Source organism: Agelaius tricolor, unplaced genomic scaffold (assembly GCF_023055355.1).
Source record: "Agelaius tricolor isolate 1412-34295 unplaced genomic scaffold, bAgeTri1.0.p SCAF_32, whole genome shotgun sequence".
NCBI lineage: Eukaryota > Metazoa > Chordata > Aves > Passeriformes > Icteridae > Agelaius > Agelaius tricolor.
In genome coordinates, this window is record NW_027269292.1 from 4,424,907 (window position 1) to 4,452,442 (window position 27,536).

General features: G+C 46.9%; 1 protein-coding gene across 2 annotated transcripts; it reads left to right on the forward strand.

The window, feature by feature from the left end:
* The first annotated feature begins 8,324 nt into the window (after positions 1-8,324).
* Positions 8,325-27,423, forward strand: PRKAR1A (protein kinase cAMP-dependent type I regulatory subunit alpha). Of its 2 annotated transcripts, XM_071451270.1 has the most exons (12): positions 8,325-8,465; positions 9,364-9,427; positions 12,065-12,243; positions 18,621-18,794; positions 19,418-19,509; positions 19,694-19,755; positions 20,241-20,287; positions 20,813-20,971; positions 21,397-21,457; positions 21,723-21,844; positions 22,413-22,494; positions 24,888-27,423. In XM_071451270.1, the coding sequence occupies exons 3-12, from the start codon at positions 12,067-12,069 to the stop codon at positions 25,058-25,060; spliced, it is 1,149 nt and encodes a 382-aa protein (XP_071307371.1). In that variant the 5' UTR covers positions 8,325-8,465; positions 9,364-9,427; positions 12,065-12,066; the 3' UTR covers positions 25,061-27,423. The 2 variants fall into 2 exon arrangements, with proteins under 2 accessions (XP_071307371.1, XP_071307372.1); XM_071451271.1 differs by lacking the exon at positions 9,364-9,427 and having other exon boundaries at positions 8,329-8,465.
* The last annotated feature ends 113 nt before the right edge of the window (positions 27,424-27,536 follow it).

Sequence of the window (27,536 nt, forward strand, 5' to 3'; positions counted from 1 at the left end):
TTATTCTGGAACTCTGCCCAGCCTCTGTCCTAGGGCAGCCTTCACAAGGCATTTCTGGTAAGAGATGAGGTGTGTCAGGTGCCCAAACACAAAGAAATAGCTGAAGGGATTTTTCAGGAATATAGCATTGGAGGGAGGTGGTAATTAGGGTCGTAGTTAAATCCCAAGATATTTCCTGGGATCTGAGTATATGTCACACCTGGGGAAAATGGTCTGCCAAGGCCAGCAGAGAGCCCTGCCAGGCACCAGAGGGACAATCCTTGTGCTGATGCATGTGTTTGCTGGGAAGAATATATCAGGAATTGGCCTCCCTTTCCTGACAATCCTGTGACTGCAGTAACTATTGACAGTAACAACCTCAACTCAGTCATTAACTCCAAACCCAGTGCAGAGTGTGACCATTTGATCTTAAATGTTTTCCAGTGCAGAAAGCATGGTGTGAGGGATGTTGGTTTGTGATCTCCACCCTGGGTGTTTGTACTGAAGCCTTAAAGAGGAAACAGAGGTGAAGAAGCTGGGAAACCAGTGCTGTGCCCAGAAGGGCCTCTCCCAGCCATGGCATCCCATGTGCTGCCATTCCACATGGGAAGGGTTTTGAGAGCTTTTAGGCTTTTCCCTGGCTCAGAGTTTAAATTCCAGCTCAGTTCTTCCCTCTCAGATAAAGCCTGCTCCCACTGATAGGTCTGGTATTTTAAATCTGCTGCAGGAAAATAAAAAGGTCTTGGCAGAGCTAAATCTGTTAAATATCTTTACATCCTTCACTGGAATTCCTGATAACCAGAAGCCTGTTCAGGCACTACAGCCTTGCAGGGAAAAAACAGGCAAAAGGTGAATGTGTAATAAGGTGAGCAAGTGTTTGTAAGAGCAAGGAAACCACTTTTCCCTGTGGAAGGAGCAGGAAGAGGTGGCACAGACTTTGCTTTGCTCTTTTTTGTCACCCTTCCCGAGTGTGTCGAGCAAGTAGAGGACGAAGAAGGGGCTGCATCCCGACCTCTAGGAGCTTGAATACACAAAGTGTGGAGCACTGCAGTGCCAGTGGCGGCTGCTTTAGGCTCTCAGACAGACAATAAATGCTGCCACCTGGTGCCCCGAGCAGGCTGCACACAGCCGGGCCAGCACTGCATCGCACCCGGCAGCGCCTCCACACCGGGCTCCTTAAATCTGCTCCTTGGAGCATCCAGTGGGTTACACCGGGTTTGTTCAATCTGCTCCTTGGAGCATCCAGTGGGTTACACCGGGTTTGTTCAATCTGCTCCTTGGAGCATCCAATGGGTTACACCGGGTTTGTTCAATCCTGCTCCTTGGAGCATCCAGTGGGTTACAGGTTACACCGGGTTTGTTCAATCCTGCTCCTTGGAGCATCCAGTGGGTTACACCGGGTTTGTTCAATCTGCTCCTTGGAGGATCCAATGAGTTACACTGGGTTTGTTCAATCTGCTCCTTGGAGCATCCAATGGGTTACACCGGGTTTGTAAAATCTGCTCCTTGGAGCATCCAGTGGGTTACACCGGGTTTGTTCAATCCTGATCCTTGGATTATCCAGTGGGTTACACTGGGTTTGTTCAATCCTGCTCCTTGGAGCATCCAGTGGGTTACACTGGGTTTGTTCAATCTGCTCCTTGGATTATCCAATGGGTTACACCAGGTTTGTTCAATCCTGCTCCTTGGAGTATCCAGTGGGTTACACTGGGTTTGTTCAATCCTGCTCCTTGGAGTATCCAGTGGGTTACACTGCGTTTGTTCAATCTGCTCCTTGGAGCATTCAATGGGTTACACTGGGTTTGTTCAATCTGCTCCTTGGAGCATTCAATGGGTTACACTGGGATTGTTCAATCTGCTCCTTGGAGCATCCAGTGGGTTACACTGGGATTGTTCAATCTGCTCCTTGGAGCATCCAGTGGGTTACACTGGGATTGTTCAATCTGCTCCTTGGAGCATCCAATGGGTTACACCAGGTTTGTTAAATCTGCTCCTTGGAGCATCCAATGGGTTACACTGGGATTGTTCAATCTGCTCCTTGGAGCATCCAGTGGGTTACACCGGGTTTGTTAAATTGCTCCTTGGAGTATCCAGTGGGTTACACTGTGTTTGTTCAATCCTGCTCCTTGGAGTATCCAATCCAATTATCTTCCTCCACTGCAGGAAGAAGCACTGACATCAGAGTTGAGCAGCCCTGCTAATGGAGTGCTAGAGAAGGGAAAGTGGAATTTCCACCTGCACTCTCCTCATGCTTTGATGAGTTTACTCATTGTTTCTGTCAGGCAGGTAAGGAGATTTTTCCTCTTATGCAATGAAAAAAGGAGAAGAAAGCAGAGAGCTGGATTGGTTGTCAGAGGCCATTCTGAGTTTGGAAGAATCCTGATTACAAGATGCAGGTACCACAGAAGTCATCACTTCAAAGCCTTTTTTAAATATTGTGATTCCTGTATTAAATATAAAAATGTGGGAAAGTAAAAAACAATGGACAGAACACATTCCTAAGAGTCACCAGCAGACTAACTTGCTAAATTGTCTGTACAGGTTCTAATGTGGAGTGGGGAGGGGAAGTGGGACACAGGGGAGATGTGTGTGCCATGAGCACAGGGAATTCATTGCCCTCTGTTTAAGGTACAGAAATTGGGAAAGATTCATGGGGACCCTGAGAGCCATGTGCTGGCACTGGCACCAGCCAGGGTGAGGGAGGAACAGGAGCAGTCATGGCAGACTCCACAGCCAGTCTGGAGTCACCAAGGCTTTGTGAGCTTTGCTTTTGCTGCTTGTTCCTTCTCTGTTTTAGGTGCTGAGCCTGTCCCTGATCCTGCCAGGGAGGGAGCTGTGCTTGGGAGCAGCCCTTGCAGATGTGCTTGATGGGGTCAGGCTCACAACTGGATGTTGCATTTCCTTGTAAGTTGGATTAATGTTCCTTATCTTGTCCTCACTCTGGAAATGCTCCATTCCCTAAGTAGCATTAGGACATCACACTTGCCCTGGTCATGGGTTATCTCCCTGGGGGCCTGACACTGCTCACAGGAGTGACACAGGCCAAGGGTGGCTCATGTTCCTGGCTCTCTGGGGTGCACACTGGACTCTTGAGTCTTGGAGTGTTTTCAGCTGAGAATCATGAGACTTGTACCACAGAGGGCAAAGGAGTTAAAACCGGGAGAGAGAAACTTTTTCCTTCCTTTTAACTCTTGGATACAGCACGAATTGTAACTCCTCTGTAATTATCTAAAGATCAAGAAATGTTCTGACGTGAGAGATCAGAACAAGCTGCATTGTGAGAGGGAGACTGGGAACACACGGAGGTCCCAACAGCCAGAGGAACGTTGGGTTCCCACACAGCCTGGAGGGAGCAGAGCAGGGAGCAGCTGCGAGGGAGAACTTTGGGAGAGGCAGGCTCACTGCCCAAGCTCTTAGAACAGAAGATTTATCACCTGGGGGACTTTCTCCTCTTCCATGCTAGAGGAGACAAGGAGGGGTTTGGAGGAGAAGTGGCACAAAATGTTGGTGTAATAAATACATCAATAGCACAGTTCAAACAGAGAATGCAGGGCAGCACCTACACTGTGGTGCCCACAGAGCCAAGGGGGCCTCCATCCATGTGGATGCCATGCCCTGACTTCTTTTGCCAACCCATCCACGTGGATGCCATGCCCTGACTTCTTTTGCCAACCCATCCACGTGGATGCCATGCCCTGACTTCTTTTGCCAACCACACTGGATCAGTTCTCCTGTGACTGGCTTGAAGCTTGTTCAAGCAGTTCAATTACTGATCCCCATACTGCAGCATGCAAACCTCTCATGAGCCTGGATCCATGCTCAGCCCAGAAAGTGCTTTTATCCTCATTGTGCTGGAGATAGAGTGGGGCTAAATGACTTCCACAGGAGAGGCTGGAGATCAGTAGGAGAGCAGGAATCTAGAGCTGCAATTCTTAACCATCTTGCTGCTTCAGATGTAAGTGTTACAGCTGGAGAATGACAAAAGGCTCTATCGTTCTCCTGTGGGCACACAGCGAGGGCCAAGCAAGCCTGAGCTGACATTTCAAAGACCTTTTGTTTTTCAAGTGGGTTCCTTCCATCTGGGAAAATGCTCTATTATCTTGGGGGGAGGGAGGCAGCAACTTGCAGAAATGGCTCGATTCTGTAGCCAGTTTGTTAGATGTCAGGCCAGACATTGTTTGGATGTCAGTCCAGACCAAGGAGAGTGGAGCTGACCAATGTGTTTACTTTGCCACCTGCTTTCAGAGAAAAGCACGTAAGCAAATTCAAATGTTTTGAATGCTTTTATGTGTGCATTTATCTTGCAGGAGAACTGTGTCCCAGATGATACTCAGAGAGGGAGCTCTCCCAGAGTGTGTTAAAAGCACAAGAACTGAGCATTCTTTTCAATGGGGGTATTTACATTCTGTTACAAAAGAAACACTGGGAGTATTTCACAGGCATTCCCGGAAAAGAAGTGGGCAGTAGCTGCACAATATCTCAGTGCTCTTTAATTTGGTTTGTGTCAGGGAGATCTCAAAGTCAAGAATCACATTTGCAGATGCTTGGGCAGTTCATGAACTGCTGAGGCTGCCCAGAGGTTGTCTGAAGTTAATGATGCAGAACAAAGCCTGCTGACATCCAAACTGCAGGAGGCACAGACCTGCTGCTCTCCCATCTTCTTCCTTCTCTCTGGAGCCATGAGCCTTTTTTTGCCCCACTTCAGGTGCTGTTCTCTATCTCCCAGGTCTTGTGGGGCAGACCTAGAACTGTTTTCCACTGCATTAATGCCTGTCCTCATTGGAGCTGAGGAGAGGGAGAGCCCTTGAAGTGCAGAGACACCTGAGCAAGGAGTTCCCAATAAATATTGTCAGGAGGGTGCCTAAAGACTTCTTGGCCTGCTGTTGAGGTGGAGGTTAATCACTGATCTAGGACAGAACTCCCTAGGCTAGCAAAGAGAACGATGAGTTCAAGTTCAGCCTGGCTGGGTGGCAGGAAGAGCACCACTATCAATGTCAGAATTTAACCAGGGTATCCTGGCTTTTTCAAAATGTGGAGCCTGTGGTTCAGCCAACACAGGAGAGCTGTGGGACAGAGCTCTGCTAATCACAGCCTCCCTCATGCTGAGCTCGTCAGCACTGACTCAGGAGGTGAAATGTTCCCCATGTTGCCCGTGGGTGTTGGGAGCCTTCCAGCTGGGAGTCTGAAGGGCTGTGCTGCAGCAGGCACGTCTGGCAGATGGAGATGGGTTCCCCCACTGGTCTCTCTGTTAGATCTGGCCACTTCAGGGCATTTTTTTCTTAGCACTTGCTTCCTCTGTTTAGAGTCTTAGCAGTCATTTTCTTCTTCAAAGTAACATATGGAAATGGTTTGGGATCTGCCCATAGCAAACTGGTTCTGCACTGGGGACTGTTCCACAGAGCTGACGTCAGGCAGAGCGAAGCACACAGCACCTCTCAGGGTCCACGGGGGTTCTGAGCCCATGACTCAGGCTGGGCTCGCAGCAGGAAGTTCAAGCACTGTCTTTCAGACTCTTTTTGGATCATACCAATTCCTTGCTCTGTTTCTTTATCACTTTCATGTGGCAAAATCACAGATTTTACACTATAAAACTCATCCAGAGGCTCAGACTCCCTGGCAAACACTGCATTGCTGAGGGACGAGTGTCCTTCTGTCCCTGCATGCAGGGACACTGAAGTGTCACACCGAAAGCTGTCAACATCCAGAGTTTGACCTGGAACCCAGATGTCCTCATTATTGTTAAAAGAGAATATATTTTTGTGTGTTTGGGTTTCTAATCTATGGATCTTCCTAGGAATCACTGTGTGGTGCTGTGAGCCAAGGTGTGCAGCAGTAAGAGAGGGTTTTTTTCAGTGCTAGTTAAAGCTTAAACAAAATACAAGGAGCCATGGCCAAAGGATACAGTGTGAACTCTACCTCTGGCACCTCATGGTCCACAGAGAGCTCCCAGGTTTTAATTCCTGATTTTCTGATGTAGATTTCAGGGCTGTTTGGGATAATGGCAGCTTCTGTTTGTGGATGAAACCTTTTTGTACCACTAAAACTTCTTCTTTCCCCATTCACTCCACCTCAAGACAGCACACATGCTGCACTCCCTGACCAGGAGTGTTCCAGGTTGTGCTCTGCCCCTTTGAAACCCCCTTTGTACCTCATGGGTGATGGGTGTGCCTGATTTAACACCTAAATCTGCATGTGAGTGAGAAACCCACTGGCTGCTTCAATCTTCCACTCGTTTGGTTCATTTGGTTTCAACCCCAGAGGCTGCTCCAGGACTCTCTGCTCACAGAACATGGTCCTGAGTTGGGTGGTACCTCCAGTAGAAGCCCCTGGCACTGTGCAGCACCTCAGCTCCCCACTGTTGATTGGGCTGTCACTGTTAATTGGGCTGTCACTGTTAATTGGGCTGTCACTGACCTTTCCAGCAGCTCTTTCTGTTCCACGCACACAGCAGGGCTGGGTGACGTCTGTGCTCTTATTTCCCACCTTGGCTCACACACTCCTTCCCTCCCCCTGAGCTCTCCTTTGCTCTCCAGCAGCCACAGCCCTGGGCAGCAGATTGCTCCATGAGAAACTGATGCATGAAGACGTTTGAAATCAAAGTTGTGGGAATAGTGCTGACGGTAATGCCAGTTATTTACTCAGGAATATTTAATGAGATGGTTAAGACCAGGATCTGACTTTAATTCAGACCAGACCAAATGGAAGAGGGCTTTGTTTGTTTTTAATTTCCCTTACGTCTTTAGCAGTGTGAGAATTAACACGTGGGGATGTAGGAGATTTAACTTTGAGAGATACCCAGTGCTGACTCACTCACTGTGTCCAGTGGCTTCACAAAACTCCTCCTGGAAGCTGGTTCTGTTCCCCTTCTCCTGGCTCCAGGACTCCAGCAGGGATTGCATCAAGCACAAGGGAATATTTGTTTCCCTGAGAAAGAGGACGTTGCAGAACGGGTTTTACACAGGGGCAGAGCTTTGTTCCAGATGGGATCTATCCCAAAACAGCACCGGGACTTGTCCAAACAAGGAGTGAGATGTGACACTAGCAGGCAGCTCGTAAAGAAAAAAGGGGAGGCAAAAAGCTGAGAAAGAAATGTGTAGGTGGGAATGCAGATGACTTTTTGTGGTGTTCAGAAACTTCCAGCAGTTTTGAGTTACAGAAGGAACTGTTCTATAACCAGGTGAGCAAGTAATTTGGTATTTTGATGCTGTACTCTGACACTGTTTCACAAATATTAATTACATCTTATTTATATTTTTCATAAAAGTACCAGCTTTGAGCAGAATGTCAGAAAATCCTGGACCCTGGGTTCTAATTAACCCAGATCAGATAGAAATTATCAAAGATTTGAGTCCAGCTCAAATCTTTGGCCCAGCTGGACTGGGTCTGTAAGAATTGCAGGTCCAAGATCTACACCCAAGTTATTACCCTTTATTTCTTTAAAAGAAGAACTAATAAACAAGAAACCCCTCAGCAGGTAGTTCCTGATGGCTTGTGTGTCACTGCACAAACACCACTATCTTCTTATATCAAAATATACATTAAACTGTTGCTGTTGAGAGTAATTTTCATTGTACATTATGTGATTTTCCCATGAGGGTTAAGCACAAGTCAGTGCTGGCTGAAATGACATAACATTAGAGGTAAAAGCTGAGTTATGTTTTGTGTTGCAAGATCAGCAGATGCACCGTTCAGGGTTCATTTTTAGGGCTCACTTCTCCTCCCCAAACTCTGCCCATGCCAGCACAGCCTGGATATAGAAACAATGTAAATAATTTCTTATGGCTTGGAGACAAAGTGAATGGAGACAAAGGGCTCATCTCAGCTATAAAGACACGTGAAATAATTCCCACGTGGATTTACATCGATTATAGTGAAATCTTTGCCAAACTTGAATATCATTTATTTTCCTCCACCTATAACAATGTCTGATCTTTTAACCAAGCCTTTCCAGACCGGGGACTGCTGCGGCCGCGTCGGTGTGGAGTTGATGCCCCGGCGGATCCCACTCTCCTCAGGGGAACCCGCTTCTCTCGCCATTCCCGCTCCCCTCAGGGTTTCCCATTCCCATCTCGCTATTCCCTCTCCTCTCACGGCATCCTGCTCCTCTCGCCATTCCCGTGCCCCTCAGCTTTTCCCACTCTTCCCGCCATTCCCGTTCCCCTCAGGGTTCCCCACTCCTCTCGCCATTCCCGCTCCCCTCAGGGGATCCCGCACCCCTTAGCGGACCCCACCCCCCCATCCCGTTCCCGCCAGCCCTGCGCGCCTTAAAGCCGCAGGCTCCTTCCGCGCCGCTCCCCGGCCGATGCCCGCGCCGCGCCCACCGTTGCCCCTTTAAGGTTACCGCGGCGACGGGCCCGGGCGAGAGCGAGGCGCATTGACGTCAGGGCGGGCGGGGCCCGTCCGGCCGGTCGGTTTCCGGTGCCGCCGCTGCAGCGAGGCCGCGGCCGGGCCGGGACGGGCGGGGGGTCCCGGCGGAGCCGCCGCAGGTGAGCGGGGCGGGGGTAGCGGCCGGGCGGCCCCGGGGCGGCGGCGGGGCTGGGGGCGGCGAGAACCGCGCGGAGCGGGAGGCTGCGGCCTTGGGGCGGGGCCGGCCCGGCCCGGCTGAGGGAGCGGGGCCGGGGCCGCGGCTCCGGGGCTGCTGCGGGGGCAGCGGCGCCTTCTCGGGCCGGTGTCCGAGGGGGCCCCGCGGGCTCTGGGGCCGGGCCCGGCGGCGCTTCCGCGCTTTGGGCCGGTTTGCCCCCGCGGCTCCGAGTCCCCCGCCCCGGGGGTACCGGCTCGGTGCCGCCCCGGTGGCTCCGGGTCTGAAGCGGCCGCAGCCCCGCTCTGCGTGAGGGGCTGGGCTGGGCGGGGCAGCCACGCCTTGGGCAGCTCGGGGAAGCTTTGGGATGGTGCCGAAAAAATGGCTTGTAGAAATAAATAGCGGAGTTTTCATTTTGCCCGTGATACCGCATTTCCTGCCCCGCTCTTGCCCTTCTCGCGTGGCCCGTGTCCCCTCACGGAGCCGCTCCGTTAGCGCTGACCTTCACCGTGCGGGCTGGCAGAACAAAAGGAGGGACTGGAGAACTTCTGGGCGCTTTGTCAGCCCGTGGGAAGGCCACGCTTTGTGTTTATGCAACGCACAATACACGTGTGTGTGTGTGTGTCCTTGAGCAGGGATTAAGTGTGACAGTCACGACACCTGGGTGAAGTGTTGGTAATTCCGTATTAACTCGAAGCCTTCTGTAATCTCCAGCGGCAGAATTCGTAGGGGCACGTTGTTGTGTTGCCGCTGTGCCCTGGGTTTTCCTGCTGCTGCATCAGCAGGATAAACCCCATGATGTGACTTCAGTGACTTGTCATTTCTCAAAATTATTTTGACTGAATCCGTTTTTTCCCTTTCAAAAGCTGATCCCGGGATCAACATATCTTACTGCATATAAATAAGCTGTTGCCACACTCCCTGTACCAGGTAACTTTCTTTATATTTCATCCAAAAATGCCCTAAGAAATTCTTTCCTGTTTCTTTAACTCTCACAGTGTTAATTTTCTTATGAAAAAAATGACATGAAATGTGTGTCTATTTCCATGTATACGTAAAAAATGTATTTTAAAATGGTTTTAAAACCTTGTGGTGGGCTGAGCCAGGCTAGATGTTAAGCACCCACCAAAACTGCTCCATCACTGCCCTCTTTAACTCAACAACAGAAGGAAAATATAAGGAAAGGTTCCTGGACTGAGATAAGGGAGAGATCACTCAGCCCTTGCCATCATGGGCAAAACAGACTCCACTGGGGGAAATTGGTAATAAATTAAACTAATTAAATTTGAGTAGGATAATGAGAAATAAAGCCAAATCTTACAAACATCTTCCTGGCCCTCTCCCTTCTTTCCAGCCTTAACTTTACTCCTGATGTTCCCTGCCTCCCCTCCCCTCAGAGGATGGGGATTGCAGTCAGTTCCTTGCACGCTGTCTCTGCTGCTCCATCCTGCTCAGGGAAGGTCCTCACACCTTCCCCGTGGCACACAGTCCTCCATGGACTTCTCCAGTGTGAGTCCTTCCTGCAGGCTGCTCTCCATGGTCCATGCTCCTGCCAAAAAACCACCCCAGCACAGGATTCCTGGGGAACTCACTGTGCATTCCCCTGCTCCAGTGTGGGGTCCTCCACAGGGCTGGGGGTGGATCTGTGCTCCCCCATGGATCTCCAGGAGCTGTGGATGGATCTCTGCTCCCCCATGGATCTCCAGGGGTCCTGGGTGGATCTGTGCTCCCCCATGGATCTCCAGGGGTTCTGGGTGGATCTCTGTTCCCCCGTGGATTCCAGGGGTTCTGGGTGGATCTGTACTCCCCCATGGATCTCCAGGGGTTCTGGGTGGATCTCTGTCCCCCCATGGATCTCCAGGGGTTCTGGGTGGATCTCTGTTCCCCCATGGATCTCCAGGGGTTCTGGGTGGATCTCTGCTCCCCCATGGATCCCCAGGGTCTGTGGGTGGATCTCTGCTCCCCCATGGATCTCCAGGGGTTCTGGGTGGATCTCTGCTCCCCCATGGATCCCCAGGGTCTGTGGGTGGATCTCTGCTCCCCCATGGATCCCCAGGGTCTGTGGGTGGATCTCTGCTCCCCCATGGATCTCTAGGGGTTCTGAGTGGATCTCTGCTCCCCCCATGGATCTCCAGGGGTTCTGGGTGGATCTGTGCTCCCCCCTGGATCTCCAGGAGCTGTGGATGGATCTGTGCTCCCCTGTGGATCTCCAGGGGCTGTGGGTGGATCTCTGCTCCCCCATGGATCTCCAGGGGTTCTGGGTGGATCTCTGTTCCCCCGTGGATTCCAGGGGTTCTGGGTGGATCTGTGCTCCCCCATGGATCCCCAGGGTCTGTGGGTGGATCTCTGCTCCCCCATGGATCTCCAGGGGCTGCAGGTGGATCTCTGCTCCCCCATGGATCTCCAGGGGCTGCAGGTGGATCTCTGCTCCCCCCATGGATCTCCAGGGTCTGTGGGTGGATCTCTGCTCCCCCATGGATCTCCAGGGGCTGCAGGTGGATCTCTGCTCCCTGGGCTGCAGGGCACAGCTGCCTCACCATGGGCTGTATCACAGGCTGCCAGGGGATCCATTCTCCAGGGCCTGGAGCACCTCCTGCCCTGTTGTTCCCATTTATTCCCACTCTGTCTGGCTGAAGTAGCCATTTCTCTTCCCTCCTTAGATCCATTGTCCCAAAGGCTGTGTCACTGTCACTGATGGCTCAGCCTCAGCCAGTGGCAGTTTCATGTTGGAGCTGACTGGCATTGGCTCTGTTGGGCATGGAGGAAGCAGCCAGCAGCTTCTCACAGAACCCCCCTGTGCCCCAAAATCTGGAGTGGAAACCCAGTACAAACTTGAAAGGGGAGAAAAAATCTCCTTAAGAACATTTTTGAAAGTGTCGTAGCTGAAGTCTTTAGAAAACCTGGCCTCATAACAGAAGTTTAAAGCTGTACTCTTCATTATTTACAGTTGCAGAGGTATTTTGGGATTGCAGTGTATCCATGAAAGAAGTGATGAGCTATGAGCAGGTTTCAATTACACAGGAGCTTTTTAGGAGCCATGTCTGTAATCCATAACTTCCGATAGCAAACCCTGCCCTGACATTTTGGCTTTGCCTTCAACCTGAGCATGTTTCACTTCCGAATGCTGCTCGTGCCTGGCCTCTCACATTTCCAGCTCCCACCCACCTCTCTCCTGGCCCTCGTCCATCCCCATGACCCCACACAGCTCCTGACAGGAGCCTCCAGTCCTACAAAACCCTCAGTCCAAGCAGCAGGAAATTCAGGTGGAATCTTCCCTGGCTTGGAGCTCTCACAGGGCTTGAGTTGCTGAAGCTTTCTCAGCTTTTCCTTTTCTGCCTGTGGCTGTAGAGCCCCCAGAGTTTTGATTTCTGATTTCTTTCCAGGTGCTAAATAAGTTTCCAGCATTTTCTTTAGCTTAGTTACTGCTCTGCTAGGTAAAGGTGTTTTTCTGCTGTGGTGTCAGTAAGATAATGCAGCATAACTTTGTTTTAGGCTGCACCATCTTTGTTTCCAAAGTAGTTTCCAGTAGTTATGTATTATTTAACCTTCTCTTTTTGTTCCCTTCAGCCATGGCAGCTTCCAGCAGCAGCAGCAGCGAGGAGGAGCGGAGCCTTCGGGAGTGTGAGCTTTACATCCAGAAACACAACATCCAGCAGCTGCTGAAGGATTGCATTGTGCAGTTGTGCACAGTGAGACCTGAACGACCCATGGGATTCATCAGAGAGTACTTTGAGAGACTGGAGAAGGTAAAAACACACAGGCTGGAACAAATTAGATTGAAATGTATCTTTGTCATTTAGGGGCTGAGCTGCAGATTTCACCAGTTGTGCTGACTGTTTGAAATTGGAAGTGGTGCTTTTGGAAAACAGATCCTGTTTCCAGTAGTTTGTGCACCTCTGTCATACCAAAGCCTATAGGACAGACCATGAGGTGACAAGGAGACTTACCCAGGTGTGATCCCAGCCCAGTGCTTACTCATGGAGGATGCACAGCATACATGGGTGTGTCTGGAGGCTGACCTTGCTGGATGCTGCTGAGGGCATTTGGATTCTTATATTGATTTCCAGTAATGTGGGCAGAGCACAGAAGTGGTGCCAGTGGTATTATCCAGGCCTAGTGAAGATAAATGAAATATTTGCATTGCAGATCTCTGGAAGAGCAAGCCTGTTTGTGCCTTCTCTTGGGAGTTCAGTATTGCTGTCCCTCTTGTGTTTGCCCTGAGCTCCCTTTGGTGCTTTTGTTGTTGCTGGAAGCATTCTGGGATCTTGGGAATGGAAAGCATTCAGAGTTGAAACAGTGATTTCACACTCTTCTGACCTGTTAATTGTGTCTATTGATCACTAAGCAGGTAGGAAAAGGAGTTGCAGTGGAAATGGGAAGATTAAAGGCTTGTGCAGAGGAAAGGTTGGATGCAACTGTACTCAGGACATGGAATTAGTAAATAATGCAGCTGTGACCTTGTGCAGAACTTGTTTGCAGGTGCTGCTCTCAGTACTTATATAGGGCACTTAAATATTTATCTTTTTTTTCCTAGTGAGTTACTAATTGCTGCTATAAAGAAGAAGGAAATTAACATTGGAAATCACAAATATGTCTGATGGAAATTGTATTTTAATGGAAGTGTTCAAGATAAATACTAGAAAATGACCAAGGGGTGCAGGCTACCTGCTATAACTCCTTATTTATTTGGGGAACATTTTGCTTATGAAATTAAGAGCTCTGACTTTGGTTGTGTGTATCAGCAACAAACCAGTGAATAATGAGGTTCTTAAAAATCCCTTGTCCCTGCTTGTTACAATGACTCCTTCCCCTCCTTGGATTCTTGAGTTTTGAGGTACTGCTAGGCTGGGAATCTTAAAGCATCACCACAGGTATCTATACACAAAATTTTACCAAGTAAACCACATTACTGTGCTTAGCATAAATCCTAAACCAGTCCATATGTGGGGATGTAAAATGGGATTATTTGGGTGCTTTTGTGCAGTGGATTTATGATCAACACGCAGTATTTGGGAACTTAATTTATTTTTTAACAAGTTAACAAGTCCAGCTCTGAATTTAATGACATGAATGTTGGAATGGAATAAGTTGATGATTTTATCCTGGTGCACATTGGCTCTTTGTGTACTTAGCCTACACTGAAGCTGAAAACAAAACTGGTTAGGTAATGTCTTTTCCCCTCAAATTGCTCTCACAATTTTGGTCAGGGTCTTTTCTCATGGTTTCCAAGTGCCCTCTAGTGCAGCTGTAGCTACAAGTGAAAGTGGAGCATTTTTTTTGTTGCCTCCTTTGATTTAAAAGTTGCTGCAGCTTCCTCTGGGTGGTTTCCCCACTCAGCTGGGCTGGGCTGAGTTTCCCCAGGGGCTGGGGTACCTGCCCAGCTCTCAGGGTCCCCAGGGGCTGTGGTACCTGCCCAGCTCTCAGGGTCCCCAGGTGTTGTGGTCCCTGCCCAGCTCTCAGGATCCCCAGGGGCTGTGGTGCCTGCCCAGCTCTCAGAGTCCCCAGGGGCTGTGGTCCCTGCCCAGCTCTCAGGGTCCCCGGATGCTGGGGTACCTGCCCAGCTCTCAGGGTCCCCAGGGGCTGTGGTACCTGCCCAGCTCTCAGGGTCCCTGGGTGCTGTGGTACCTGCCCAAATCTCAGGATCCCCAGGTGCTGGGGTACCTGCCCAGCTCTCAGGATCCCCAGGTGCTGTGGTCCCTGCCCAGCTCTCAGGGTCCCCGGATGCTGGGGTCCCTGCCCAGCTCTCAGGGTCCCCAGGGGCTGGGGTCCCTGCCCAGCTCTCAGGATCCCCAGGTGCTGTGGTACCTGCCCAGCTCTCAGGGTCCCCAGGGGCTGGGGTACCTGCCCAGCTCTCAGGGTCCCCAGGTGCTGTGGTCCCTGCCCAGCTCTCAGGGTCCCCGGGTGCTGTGGTCCCTGCCCAGCTCTCAGGGTCCCCAGGTGCTGTGGTCCCTGCCCAGCTCTCAGGATCCCCAGATGCTGTGGTACCTGCCCAGCTCTCAGGGTCCCCGGGTGCTGTGGTCCCTGCCCAGCTCTCAGGGTCCCCAGGTGCTGTGGTCCCTGCCCAGCTCTCAGGGTCCCCAGGGGCTGTGGTCCCTGCCCAGCTCTCAGGGTCCCCAGGGGCTGGGGTACCTGCCCAGCTCTCAGGGTCCCCGGGTGTTGTGGTACCTGCCCAGCTCTCAGGGTCCCCAGGTGCTGTGGTACCTGCCCAGCTCTCAGGGTCCCCAGGTGTTGTGATATCTACCCAGCTCTCAGGATCCCCAGGTGCTGTGGTACCTGCCCAGCTCTCAGGATCCCCAGGTGTTGTGATATCTACCCAGCTCTCAGGATCCCCAGGTGCTGTGGTCCCTGCCCAGCTCTCAGGGTCCCCGGATGCTGGGGTACCTGCCCAGCTCTCAGGGTCCCCAGGGGCTGTGGTCCCTGCCCAGCTCTCAGGATCCCCAGGTGCTGTGGTACCTGCCCAGCTCTCAGGGTCCCCAGGGGCTGGGGTCCCTGCCCAGCTCTCAGGGTCCCCAGGGGCTGGGGTACCTGCCCAGCTCTCAGGGTCCCCAGGGGCTGGGGTACCTGGCCAGCTCTCAGGGTCCCCAGGTGCTGTGGTCCCTGCCCAGCTCTCAGGGTCCCCAGGTGCTGTGGTCCCTGCCCAGCTCTCAGGATCCCCAGGTGCTGTGGTCCCTGCCCAGCTCTCAGGGTCCCCAGGGGCTGGGGTACCTGGCCAGCTCTCAGGAACAGAGCAGTGAGCATCCTGTGCTGGGCAGGCAACTCCTGACATCCCTGGCTGGAGAGCACCAATGCTCAGTCATGTTATTCACCAGCTCCACCCCAGCCCTCAGCTCTGCTACAGCAAAAGTGCCTGAAGCTCACTCTGCTGCACTTCCCAAATCATGTCTGTTACACCTGTGATAAAGCAGAGCAACTTTTCAATGTGCTTGCTGAATTTTCCTCTCTCTGAGTGAATCTCAACCCGAGGTTTTTTTAATAAGATTGATTTTTGAAGGAGCACCATTGAAGACTGAAGTGAGCTTGCTATTTTCTCTCTCATTCTCTTGACAAGTCATCTCTTGCACTGCACACAAACAGAGCTGATTCACTGTCATGTTATTAAAATATGTTGAAGAAATTTAAACATGCTTTAGAATTTCTGTTCAGAAACATTAAAATTGCTGCCTCCAAGATGGTTACAGCTACTGTAGGAATTCAAATGTCCTCCTCTGGGTTATGAAAGCTGTTAGATGAATCTAATTACTACTCATTGATTGTATAAATGGTTTATTTGATCTGTTTGTGGTGTGCTAAGGCCTCTGTTCTCCTTGCTGTGCAAACATGTGTGGTAATAGCAATACCTGCTAAAAGCTGTAATAGCTCTTCAGTGCTGGGCTGGGCTGTGTAGTGCAGCTGGAGCTCTGGAAGTTGAATGCAGAGATCATTATTGCAGCCTGCCAGGTGAATCCTGGCTCGTGGGCATGCCTGTCCTCTGGAATAAGTGCATTGAAATACTCTGTGTGATGCAGTTATGTGCACATCAGGCTTTACAGAGAGCTGGAATTAGGAAGTGTGATGGACATGTAGTCACTGCCCCTGTTCCCCACCACCTGCCCTGCCCAGATATCTGAATATTTTCCCATTTTCCTCAGTGTTTCTTTTGCAAAACAAGCTACTTTAGGAGGATATCCTGTGCAGTTGTGAATTTCTGGCAGAGCTTTTTTAAAAATGCTTTTATAGCTTCTGAATGTTTGGGGTTTTTTAAATATGATATAAATGAAATACTCATTATCAGAAGGAGTTGAGACTGTATCTGGTGCAATGACAATTAGCAGGTTTTACAGTGTGCATAATTCTGAAATTGTGAAGGTCTTCAGTAGCTGATAGACCTAAATCTGAGTATGTGAAGTGTCATCACTTCAGTATTACGTGGAATAATTGAAATGGAATTAAAAAACATTGGTTATTTGTCAGAAAAAATAAGGCTTGCAGTTCATGACTGACACTGAAAATTGTGAACTGCCTCATCAGCTGAAAGACCAGGCCAACACTTGGATGTAATAAATAAATTATCCTTAAATCTTTCTCAGATCCTGGGAATGTTTATAGTGATGAGTACAGAGCAAACTGAGTGTCCTTATCCATGATTTGTTTAATGTGAGGAACTTCTAGACTTGAACACACAAGTTTTCCTCACAAACCCTGGCTAAATCCAAAGGTATCTGGGAATAACAACTGCTACCCTTTCTTTAGGTCCTGTTTCTGTAATTGTTCTCTGATCTATTGGTGTAATAAATGGGGGTTAGTGTCAGAAATTGTAAAAGGTGTGTATTGAAGATGAAACTGAGATTATAGGATGTTGTGGCACAGGGTTGTCTGTCAGTGCAATATGAATATCTGGAGATTTATAGTTTAGTTGATACAGTGATGTTTGGGGCTGATCTTGGAGGTCTTTTTTGACCTCATTCTATGGTTCTATTCTATGATTTATCTCAGGGAGAATCTTATTGGTGAATGTGTGTATGGACTGTTTAGAGTAACTGATCTATTTTAAATTAATACATTATTTTATCCATATGTAACTTGTTTCTGTGCCCATCCCATACTTACTATTCTAAAAAAAAAAGTTAATATTAAATTTTGGGTCAGACAGAAGTTACCATTTATATTTTTTTGTGTTAATGCAGTTTCCTTCTCCCTGAGTGGGGCATTGCCCTGAGGAGTCTCTTGAAGAGTGTTTTGATAACAACTCCCTCACTGAATGCTGCTGAGTGCTTCAATCTCTGATCACAATATTGAATATTTTATGTGATACTGGAAAAAACCCAGCAGCTGGTGTTCACTTATTTAAAAAGTGTCTTTTTTAATGGTTTAAGTATTTTGTATGTGAACAAACATGTTCTGTGGTTGATGGTGAGGCAGTTTGCACCAAACACTTATTACTGCTCAGGCTATTTTTAATTTCATCTCTGTTGAGCCTCCTTCCTCTAAAATCAGAGGACAGAAATGAGTTTTAAATACATTTTGCTCCCATGGTTGGGAAATGTGGCACCATTTGATCAATGGGCAAAGAGCAGGAAGTGAAATGTGAGGCTGTGGATCTCCTTGGCTCTGGGAGAGGGGCAGTGGAACCTCCCAGGAATGGGGATCCCATGGCCCTTCCCTCAGGCTGGTGCTGTTACCCAGAGCCTCTGCCCAGCTGGGATCAAGGACACTGGGACAAACCCAGCTTTCACAAGGGCTGGAGCTCTGGGAGAACAGATGAGTCCTTGTTCTTTTCCAGAATGTCCCAAACCCCTGTTTCCTAACGCTGGGAAAGTCATTTGAGCTGTAGTGATGTCAGTGCTCTGACTCCAGGGTTGGCTGGTTTGGTTTTAATCTGATTTTAGTTGATTGAGGTGAATCTTCTGAAGAATCAAATTTCTGTGTGGCAAGGTAGTTAGAATTTGTGTTATTGTAAGTACCCTGCTCTTCTACAGTATCACTCCAACACAATAAGTAACTGAAGGAAATGAGGAAAACAAGTAACCTTATGCAAGGTTTGCATGTGGTTTGCATAAAAAAATCCCACTTTGGCCTCCAGCATCCTTCCTCCAGCTCTTTTGAAAGCAGTGTTCATGTTTCTTTCTCCCAAAATAAATGCTGGTTAATGAGTATCAAGTTGGTCCATGACTCAACCTCTTTCAAAAGCTTCTCATGTAGCATGGATTTCTGAGGAATTGCTTCTCTGTCTTTCAACTCCAAAAAGGCTTTAACACCTCGCAGCTGAGGGGAGGAACTGGGGGTTTGCAGCTGGGGAAATGCCTTCAGCATTTGAGGAATCTCCTCATCACCTGTTGAACACACTGGCAGAAACCAGAATCAACTTGTTCACACCAATAGTTGAATAAATGAAGAATAACTCAATAAAATAAACACCATTGTGATGTGAGTGGTAGGAATGAAAGGCACATCCACCACGTGTTTGTGAAAGGGCTTTGATCTCAGATGCTGCAGTCTCCTGTTTGCCTTCATGTGGGAATAATGGTACACAGGAAGCTCCCTGGTGCTGGCAGGCTGGACTGGAACATGAGACATCACTGCTTTTTTTTTCTTTCCCCCCCCCCTTTGGATTATGTGACACAAACATGTCTTCCTTCCTGTTTAGGAGGAAACAAAGCAGTTGTTGAATCAGCTGAAGTCTGGTTCTCGCTCTGACTCCCGGGAGGACGAGATCTCCCCTCCTCCCCCCCTGAACCCTGTGGTTAAATACCGATCACGACGTGGGGCCATCAGTGCAGAAGTCTACACAGAAGAGGATGCTGCCTCTTATGTTAGAAAGGTGCTCTGGCTCTTCAACCTTGCTCAAAATTCCACCCACAATCCAAGGGTTTATCTGAACCCACCTTCTGTCCAGGGCATTAAATAGCACCAAGCTCCTGGAGCCTGTTAATTCCTAATTGCTGTAAAAAGCAGACCTGTGTGTGTGGTTGTTTAACTGGAGGACAAAATAACCCATCATGCAATTAAACCATTCATGCATTACTTAGACCTGTTCCCTTTGAAGTCATGTATATTTAGATGTGCATATATTTAGATATATAGAATGTGCTTCCAGTTATTTGGCAGCTGCAACAACATTTGGCCTAATGGCAGAGCAGGCTTGCTGCTGTTCCCAGGAAAACACAGGTTGAACAGATATTTGTCCTCCTGCAAAAAAAGCTTACAAACTGAGCATGGAATTATGCTTTTCGGTTGCATAAAATAATACAAGATTATATTTTCCTTGTGTTCAAACTGTCTGTAAACATTTACTATATTTGGGGTTGTATTTATAGTGCTTGAAAGAAAATGGAAAAACTCAGCCAGTGTTTTGTAGCAATTTAAGTTGTTTATTTACCATGGGAAATGCAGAAATTTTTCATGAGAAAAATTAACCATTTGCTTTCTCTGATCCTCTCCTAGGTTATTCCAAAAGATTATAAAACCATGGCTGCTTTGGCAAAAGCAATTGAGAAGAATGTGCTGTTTACCCATCTTGATGATAATGAGAGGAGGTAGGAGGAAGTCTTGGTGGGGTTAAGCTTTGTGGAAGGGCAGAGTTCAGAAGAGCTAAATGTGTCACAAATCTGCAGTGGTCAGTGGGACACACAGAGCTCCAGGAGCAGTGGGGATGGCTTAGGGGTACAGATGTGTGGAGTTGTGCAGGTTTCTGGCTGATTTTGGTGTCCTCTCCTTCAGTGACATCTTCGATGCGATGTTCCCCGTCACTTACATCGCAGGAGAGACTGTCATCCAGCAAGGCAAGTGACACTGTGTGCTCTGGGCAGGCATTTGGGGATGGCAGCTGGCCTAGGGCTCTTAGTTTGTGTTTAGTTTTTCATATTAAAGCAGGCTCACTGCAGCCACACAATTCCTTGTGTTCCCTGAAGCACTTCATACTGAAGTGAGGAGTCAGAGGCACTGGAGGAGGATGAGGCTTCCTTGCAGAGATTATCTGTTGGGAATATTGTCCCTTGATGACTCTAGAAATGTTGTGTCAATTTATGGATCTGGTTGGCCTTTCCAGTAATCCTGGCATTGCTGCTGATCTCCTGGGCACCAGTAGATGTCCCCTTTCATGGGGCTGAGAGGAGTGTGGAATCAGCAAAATGTGATGTTTCACCCTGCAAACTGTGCAAAAATTTGCCAACCATGTTGGAGTCTAAACATCAAATTTGGCAGAGATGCCAACTTCCTTTGTATATTCAGTTTAGTGTATATTCAATTTTTTTTTCCTCTTCTTTAGGTGATGAAGGTGATAACTTCTATGTTGTTGATCAAGGAGAAATGGATGTAAGCATTCCTGGTAGTTTATTAATGATCTGTTCATTCCTAGAAGAAGAATACTCTGATATTTATAGGCCTCTTCTACAGACCCTGCCTTTAGCAGCTTTGCTCATTTTAAGTTCTTACTTGCAGAAGTTTGTTTTGCCCCTTAAGAGCTCAGTCTGTCTGCACAGACTGAGTTTAAAAACGAATTATTTGGACACAATACAAATGTGTTAAGCATGCAGGGTGGAGTTGAAGTGTGGGGCAGGCTTTAAGAACAACCAGACTTTTATTTTCTAGCCCAGCTCATTCATAGCTGACACACCTTGTTGAGGTGTTGTTTCTCAGGAGTCTGTGTGTAGAGCCTGTGAATGAGATGTAGAAGAGAATCCCTTTGTCAACAAAAATTCAAATTGTGCTGGGGTTGGGAACGTTGATAAAACCCTGAAATGATCAACCTTAGTAGAGATGTGAGAATTCCCTTGTACTCCCAAGGGAGTAGAGGGCAGCAGGAAGCTGAGGGGTGTCTGACCATGCTCTGCCTTGCAGGTTTATGTGAACAGTGAGTGGGCCACCAGCGTGGGTGAGGGTGGCAGCTTTGGAGAGCTCGCCCTCATCTACGGCACCCCCCGAGCTGCCACCGTCAAAGCCAAGACCAACGTCAAGTTGTGGGGCATTGACAGGGACAGCTACAGAAGGATCCTGATGGCAAGTAGCCCTCAAAACCTGGATTTATGCTTTGGGGGTTATGTATCCTGGGTGTCTGTCCTTCTGCCTGTCCTTTGCTGGAGTTATTTATTTCAAATCCTGCTGTCTCTTCAGTAATCAGAAAGCTGATTACTCAACGTGCATCTCTCAGGCACAGGGCAAGGGGGAATCTTGCATTAGTGAGCAAAACAATGCCAGTATTAAACTGAGATGAGGGTGAAATAAGGCTGCAGTAACTGCTGAGTACTTTAGGAATGTTGCTCAACTGGAATATTACTGAGAGAACTCAATTTCAAAACATTTCATCTTGTGGGTTTGGGGTCTGTGAGACAGAACACTGTGTGTCTGGTTAAATTTGTTTGTGTCTGGAGTTTTAGAGTAGACAGAAAACTTACTTTGTGTCCTTTCCTTTTTTTTTTTTATAGGGAAATACTTTGAGAAAGAGAAATATGTATGAGAAATTCCTTAGTAAAGTATCTATATTGGGTAAGTGAGCAGATTTTTGTTCTGGAGTGGAATCAGTTGGCACATTGTAATGAAGCTGTTAACCCAGCATTATGATGATTACAGGCTGTTGTGGTAACTCATCACAACTGCTTCTCTGCATCAATCCAAAACAGCTCTAATTCAGGTCTTGATCACTGCTGCACAAATGCAGGCAGAAATACACTGACCTCTGTATAAATACAGAGCAAAAGGTGTAATTTGTGCCTTGGGAAGACACTCCAGTAATGAACTCTAAACTCTGCAGAATCTCTGGACAAGTGGGAGCGTCTCACTGTGGCTGATGCCTTGGAACCGGTACAGTTTGAGGATGGGCAGAAGATTGTGGTCCAGGGAGAGCCAGGAGATGAGTTCTTCATTATCTTGGAGGTAAGCAAGCTCAAAATTACGAGCTCAGAACTTGACTGTTTTTTGGTTGTGTCCCTAAGCAGGCACTTGGAGAAGAACAAAACATAAGAATGTACTTCCAGAGAGTCACTAAAGAAACATCATCTTGCTGAACATGCAGTAACTTGGATTTAATTTTGCTGTTTTCACAAATGGTACTTCCAGGAAAAAAGTAACAAGTTTCTGACTGAAAGCAGTTTATCTTTCTGAGAGCAGAGACCTGTTCTAGATAGCTGGTAATGCCTTACTAGTGTTCTGTCTGGTGGTTTGTGGTTTTTCTGGCTTTTTGCTAGTCACACTATAATATATGTACTGTTCTGAGGAAAACCAGGAAGAAGTCACTGCTGTAGATATGTAAATGTTCAAGATGTTTAATGCTTAGAGAGGAGAGGAGCAGTTGTTCTTGAATTGCAGTTAGGTGGACTGTGAAGTGGCTTTTGAACTGAGGCATCCTAACAGTTATTTGTGCAAAGCAGCTGATTCTGTGTGAAATTCATGTTTGGAGTGATGCTGGAAATTGCAGTTGTTTGACTGCTGTCGTTTATTGAAGGGCACAGCTGCAGTGTTACAGCGCCGGTCAGAAAATGAGGAATTTGTTGAAGTGGGCAGACTGGGACCTTCTGATTACTTTGGTGAGTTATGTTGTGACAACTGTGGCTGCAGACACCACTGTCACCATTTTGTCTGTGCTGTGTCAATGTGGAGATGAGATGGATTTGCTTAATTACTGTTTTGGGCTCCTGTGGTTGCTCTCAGTGTTGGGTGAGTATCAGTCACTTGGCACTCAGGTGTGCACACAGGATGTGATTGTTCCACACTGCTTTACTGTAAAAGAATATTTGGCCTGACCTCCCTGCCCTGAGCAGAGCTAAATTTTTAAATGACATTGTATTCCTCAGGGCTGTGTCCAGTTGAGTTTGCTGTGTCTCCAGGGATGGAGATCCCACAGCCTCTCTGGGGGATCATTCTCTGTCTAACCAGCCTTGTTGTGCAGAGGTTCTTTCCTTCGTGCCTGACAAGAATTTCCTGTTCTGCAGCCTGTTGCTTTCTCTCTGTCTTTCCCTGTGCAGCCTGGGTTTGTCTTTGTAGTCACTCATTACACAGCTGAAGACAGCAGTAAAATAAGAAAATTCCTTCCTTGGTCTTCTGTTCTCCAGGTCAGACAGGAACCTGGTCAGAACCTGCTCTTCAATGGTTGAACACAGCCCTCTCCCTCTCAAAACTCCTAACAGTTTTCTCATGTTTTGGGTAGTTCCTCTCTTTCCTCTTGCTCAAACCTTTTGGTTGTCCAGGTTTTCAGCTCTGTAGATGATGTAAGCAGCAAATCCTCTGTTGCAAGGCCTGAATTGGGATGGGCTTGAGTGCATGGGCTCTGCCCAAAGGCCTGCTTGGCTCAGGATCTAGGACTAGACTTCATTCTGTCTCATTTCATATTTTCTAATAATTCCCTCTGTGTTCTCTTGAGTTTCCCACTCTGAAACTAAATATTGTCACAGTCATTGTGTTAGGTGACTTTGACACCTTTCCTTCAGGGATTTAACTCTCCCTTAGACCCTCATTCTTTAGCAAGCCTCTCTTTTGGAGGCTGCTGAGTTCAGGAGTTTTAATTGGGCACAGAGGAAAAGTTTTCCTCATTTCTTTGGAACATCCCTTCTGATAATGCAGGCAAGTGTTCTCCAAGGAACACCGAGTTCGTTTCTCAGTCCTGAGCGTGGAAAGAACTCAAGTCCAAAACCAAGCAAACAAAACCCCAGAGTTGCTGCTCTGGTTTCTTCCATGCTTGTTGTAGGAATGTTAGGGGTTGTTTCTGTTTCTGATAACAGAGGCTTGTTGAAAACTTCATTTCCAAACATGTTGTTCAGCAGTTGAAACAAAGCTTTTGGCATGTTTGGGCAAAACTTAAGAAATGGGATCCAGTGGGACTTCAAAATGCTCCTTTTCCACAGCCCCATGACAAAGTCAGAGTTTTGATTCTGGCCAGCAATGGGTCAAAGGCTTCTGTCTGGTGCATGAATGTTTTATTTGTTTGTTTACTTCAAAACCATGCTCTTGTTGTCCTGAGTTTCCTAGAAACACCAGAATTGAGCAGTACTATTAGAAAAATAACTATTTGTTGGCTAGGAAAATTACACTGTGGATTGAAATATGACCTGTCCTCAAAGAGACACATATTGAAAATTTTTTAGGCTTTTTTCAGAGAGACTTGAATGTGAACAGGCTTTTTAATAACAATCCATAAGTAGGTTTTTTTAAACTACCTTCACAGTTGCTTTTATTGTAATTACTTAGGTACTTGTTCTGAGCAGTGCTAAAGCCTGAATTACCTTCTCTGCAATTTCAAGTGGAGAATGTTGTTATTGCAGGTTATATATATATTACACACATATATATACAAGTATATACATATAAATACATATATTTGCAGGTCCTCCCATGGCAGGGAGGAATGATGAATCTGAGTCCATGTTCTCAGAAGGTTAATTTATTATTTTATGATGCTATAATAATTAAAGAATGCTGTAGATATGTAAATGTTCAAGATGTTTAATGCTTAGAGAGGAGAGGAGCAGTTGTTCTTACAGTTGGGTGAACTGTGCAAGGACTGTGGAGTGGCTTTTGAACTGAGGCATCCTAACAGTTATTTGTGCAAAGCAGCTGATTCTGTGTGAAATCAACTAAACTATACTAAAGAATACAGAAAGGATACTTACAGAAGGCTAAAAAGATAATAATAAAAACTTGTGACTCTCTGCAGAGTCCTGACACAGCTTGGCACTGATTGGCCAAAGAGTGAAAACAAAAACCAATGAAACAATCTCCAAACACATTCCATATGAGCACAACACAGGAGAAGCAAATGAGATCAGAATTGTTTCCATTTTTCTCTGAGGCTTCTCAGCTTCCCAGGAGAAAAATCCCAGGCGAAGGAATTTTTCAAAAAATGTGAATAGCACAGAGAAGGGTCATTTCTCTGCCTCTTTTTCCCACTGATTGCTAACTCTGCTGTCTGTTTCTGCTGTCCCAGGTGAGATTGCTCTGCTGATGAACCGTCCTCGTGCTGCCACCGTCGTGGCTCGTGGCCCCTTGAAATGTGTGAAGCTGGACCGGCCCCGGTTCGAGCGCGTGCTGGGCCCCTGCTCGGATATCCTCAAGAGGAACATCCAGCAGTACAACAGTTTTGTATCACTGTCTGTCTGAAACCTTCCTCCCTGTCCAAGCCATGCTTCACGAATGCAGACTGCTTCCTTCCCCTTGTGCACAGCCACATCGCCACTGGCATTTGCAGCTTCCTGTCCGGTTAAAAACAACAAAAAAAAAAACAAAAAAAAAGAAAAAAAAAAAAAGAAAAAAAGAAAAAAAAAGGGAAAAAAATAAACTGCTTATCATGGCACTGTCATTAATTTAGAGCATATTATTTCTGTGCTCTCTGTCCCATTAAATTAATAGAAAAAGTTCAGTGGAGACGTTTGCTTCTCTCTGTGCACCAGTGTCCAACTCAGGCCAGTGCTCAGAGACCTCCTGGCACCACGCCATTGCCATAGAGTGAGGAGGTGACAGTAAAGGGGGGGAAAAAGTTCTTTTAAAGGTGTTTCTCAAATTATTGGACAGATTTTTAGGCTGTGGTCATCACCTGCTGTATTTCTTTTCACATGAGAGCTACCCTTGTAATTGAGCTTCTTGGGGCTTGGGGTTTCCTGGGTTTCGTTTTCATTTTCTGGGTACTGTAATCCTAGGTTCAATCGTGAGGCATCAGCTGCTAAGAAAGCCACAGCTGGAATTTACCAGTATCATTGTTCCTGTGTCTGCTGGTTTAAGATTGCTTAGTTCTGTTCTTGTCAAGTGTAAATCAAAAGCTTTCCAGGTTAATAGTCCTGGTGAACTACTTCAGCTGGTGATCCATTTGCTGACTTGCCGCAACTGATCTTTTCCACTTGTTCTTTCTCCAGCCATAGATTTGCCATTTAAAACTCTTCCTGTTCCAAGTGGCAAGAACCAAATGCTCCATGAAATGCCTGACTGTGGTCTGTAGTACATAGATTGGTGTAAGAATGGTGCAGCTGTCCAGCTGTTAGTACTGTTTGAGTGCTTAGATTGGCGTAGAAGTCGAAAGCAAACATTTGATTTTCCCTGTGAATTGTTCTGTTAATCCTCAGTTGACTTTTAAAAAATCACCATCAGTTCAAGTGACCCTTTGTTACCAGGGAAAATAAAAGCTGAGTGTTTTGGCCAGTATCAGTTGCAGGTGACAAGATTGCTGGTCTGTAGAGCTCCATTATTAGTAGAGAATGTGAGGCAAAAAACTGAATGTTTGAACTTTCCTGCAACACTCAGTTGTTTTAAGTTTTTAGAGCTGTCAGTTCATCATTTTAAAAATGGCTCACTATAAATCTAGTTCAAAGCCAAAAGGTGCATTCTCTTTTCTTGCTTATGGAATTTCCACCACACTTATTTAATCCTTTTTTTTTTTTTCCCCCCCAAGTTCAATCTGTTGCGGAGTCTTAAATGTATTTCAGTATTTCCCAGCTTTGTGTTCCATTACTCTGTGCTCACCAAGACTTCCCAGAAGTTTTTACTGAATTCCACGGTTCAATAATTGTAGGCAATTTTTAAGGTTTCCTTTAAACTGTAATTTATATCAAGTAGCATAGGTTTGTATTTGGGAGTGACAGCAAGCAGTTTGGCATTTGTTGTGCAACTACTTTAACGATGGAGCCCTTGTTTTATTTCCTTTCTGAGGTGGAGTGGATGCAAGTCCAACGTTTTTCCAGGCATGGACAGAATCAGGAAGAGTCTGCTAATTCATGCAGAATAATACTGAAGGTATCAAGCCTTTACAAAAGGTTTCAGGGTATTTCTGAAACTAAAATCCCAGGAAGGGGATTGCAATGCTTGTGGTTTGAGTTCTCTATTCAAGAGATGTTGAATAGAGGATTTCTGCCAGAGTCCTTAAGGAATAAGTAAATGCTACCTTTTTTTGGTTCTTCTTTTTTCCTCCTTTTTTTTTTTTTTTGGTAAAACTTTTTTCTTAAGTTTTGACTCTGCAGGTTTTTTTCTTCATATGTGTTTTGTGTTACATTAAAGCACCAAAAACTGTGTAAACCAGTTAGAGCTCCACAAAAAAAAAATGCACATTTTTTTTATATAAGGCTTTCTAATCAAGTTTCACTACTGCATCTTTTTAGCTTGCTGTTTACTCCCTTTTGTAGTTTTACCTACAAGATTTTAAGATAAATCAGCTAAGTCTGAGTTAAATATTAAACACAGTTATAGCTTTACCTTTGTGTGCAATTTCAATATGTTTGAAACCACAATTGGCATAGTTTTGCCTTAGCTAACATTCAGGGCTTTAGAAGTAATTTTTTGCTAGTCTATCTTCAGCAAATTGATGAAGTCTATTGCCCTAGGAAGCTATAGTCAACCAGAGGACCATTTTTGTATTGTTACCTGACTCTATAAGTCTGATTTACTGTATGTGCTAATATATTATATTATATTCCTTTTGTTATAGATTGTCCTAATGGCAGGTAAAGCAATAAAATGATTTAAATTCTTAAATGCAATCAGCCTCTTTTATTTTATTCCCTGCCCCTACATGGTGTTTTCCTTTGGCTTTAGAGGATGTGTTATGAATGAGGCAGCAGAAAATAAGCAGCTTAATGGATTAAGCTTGGTG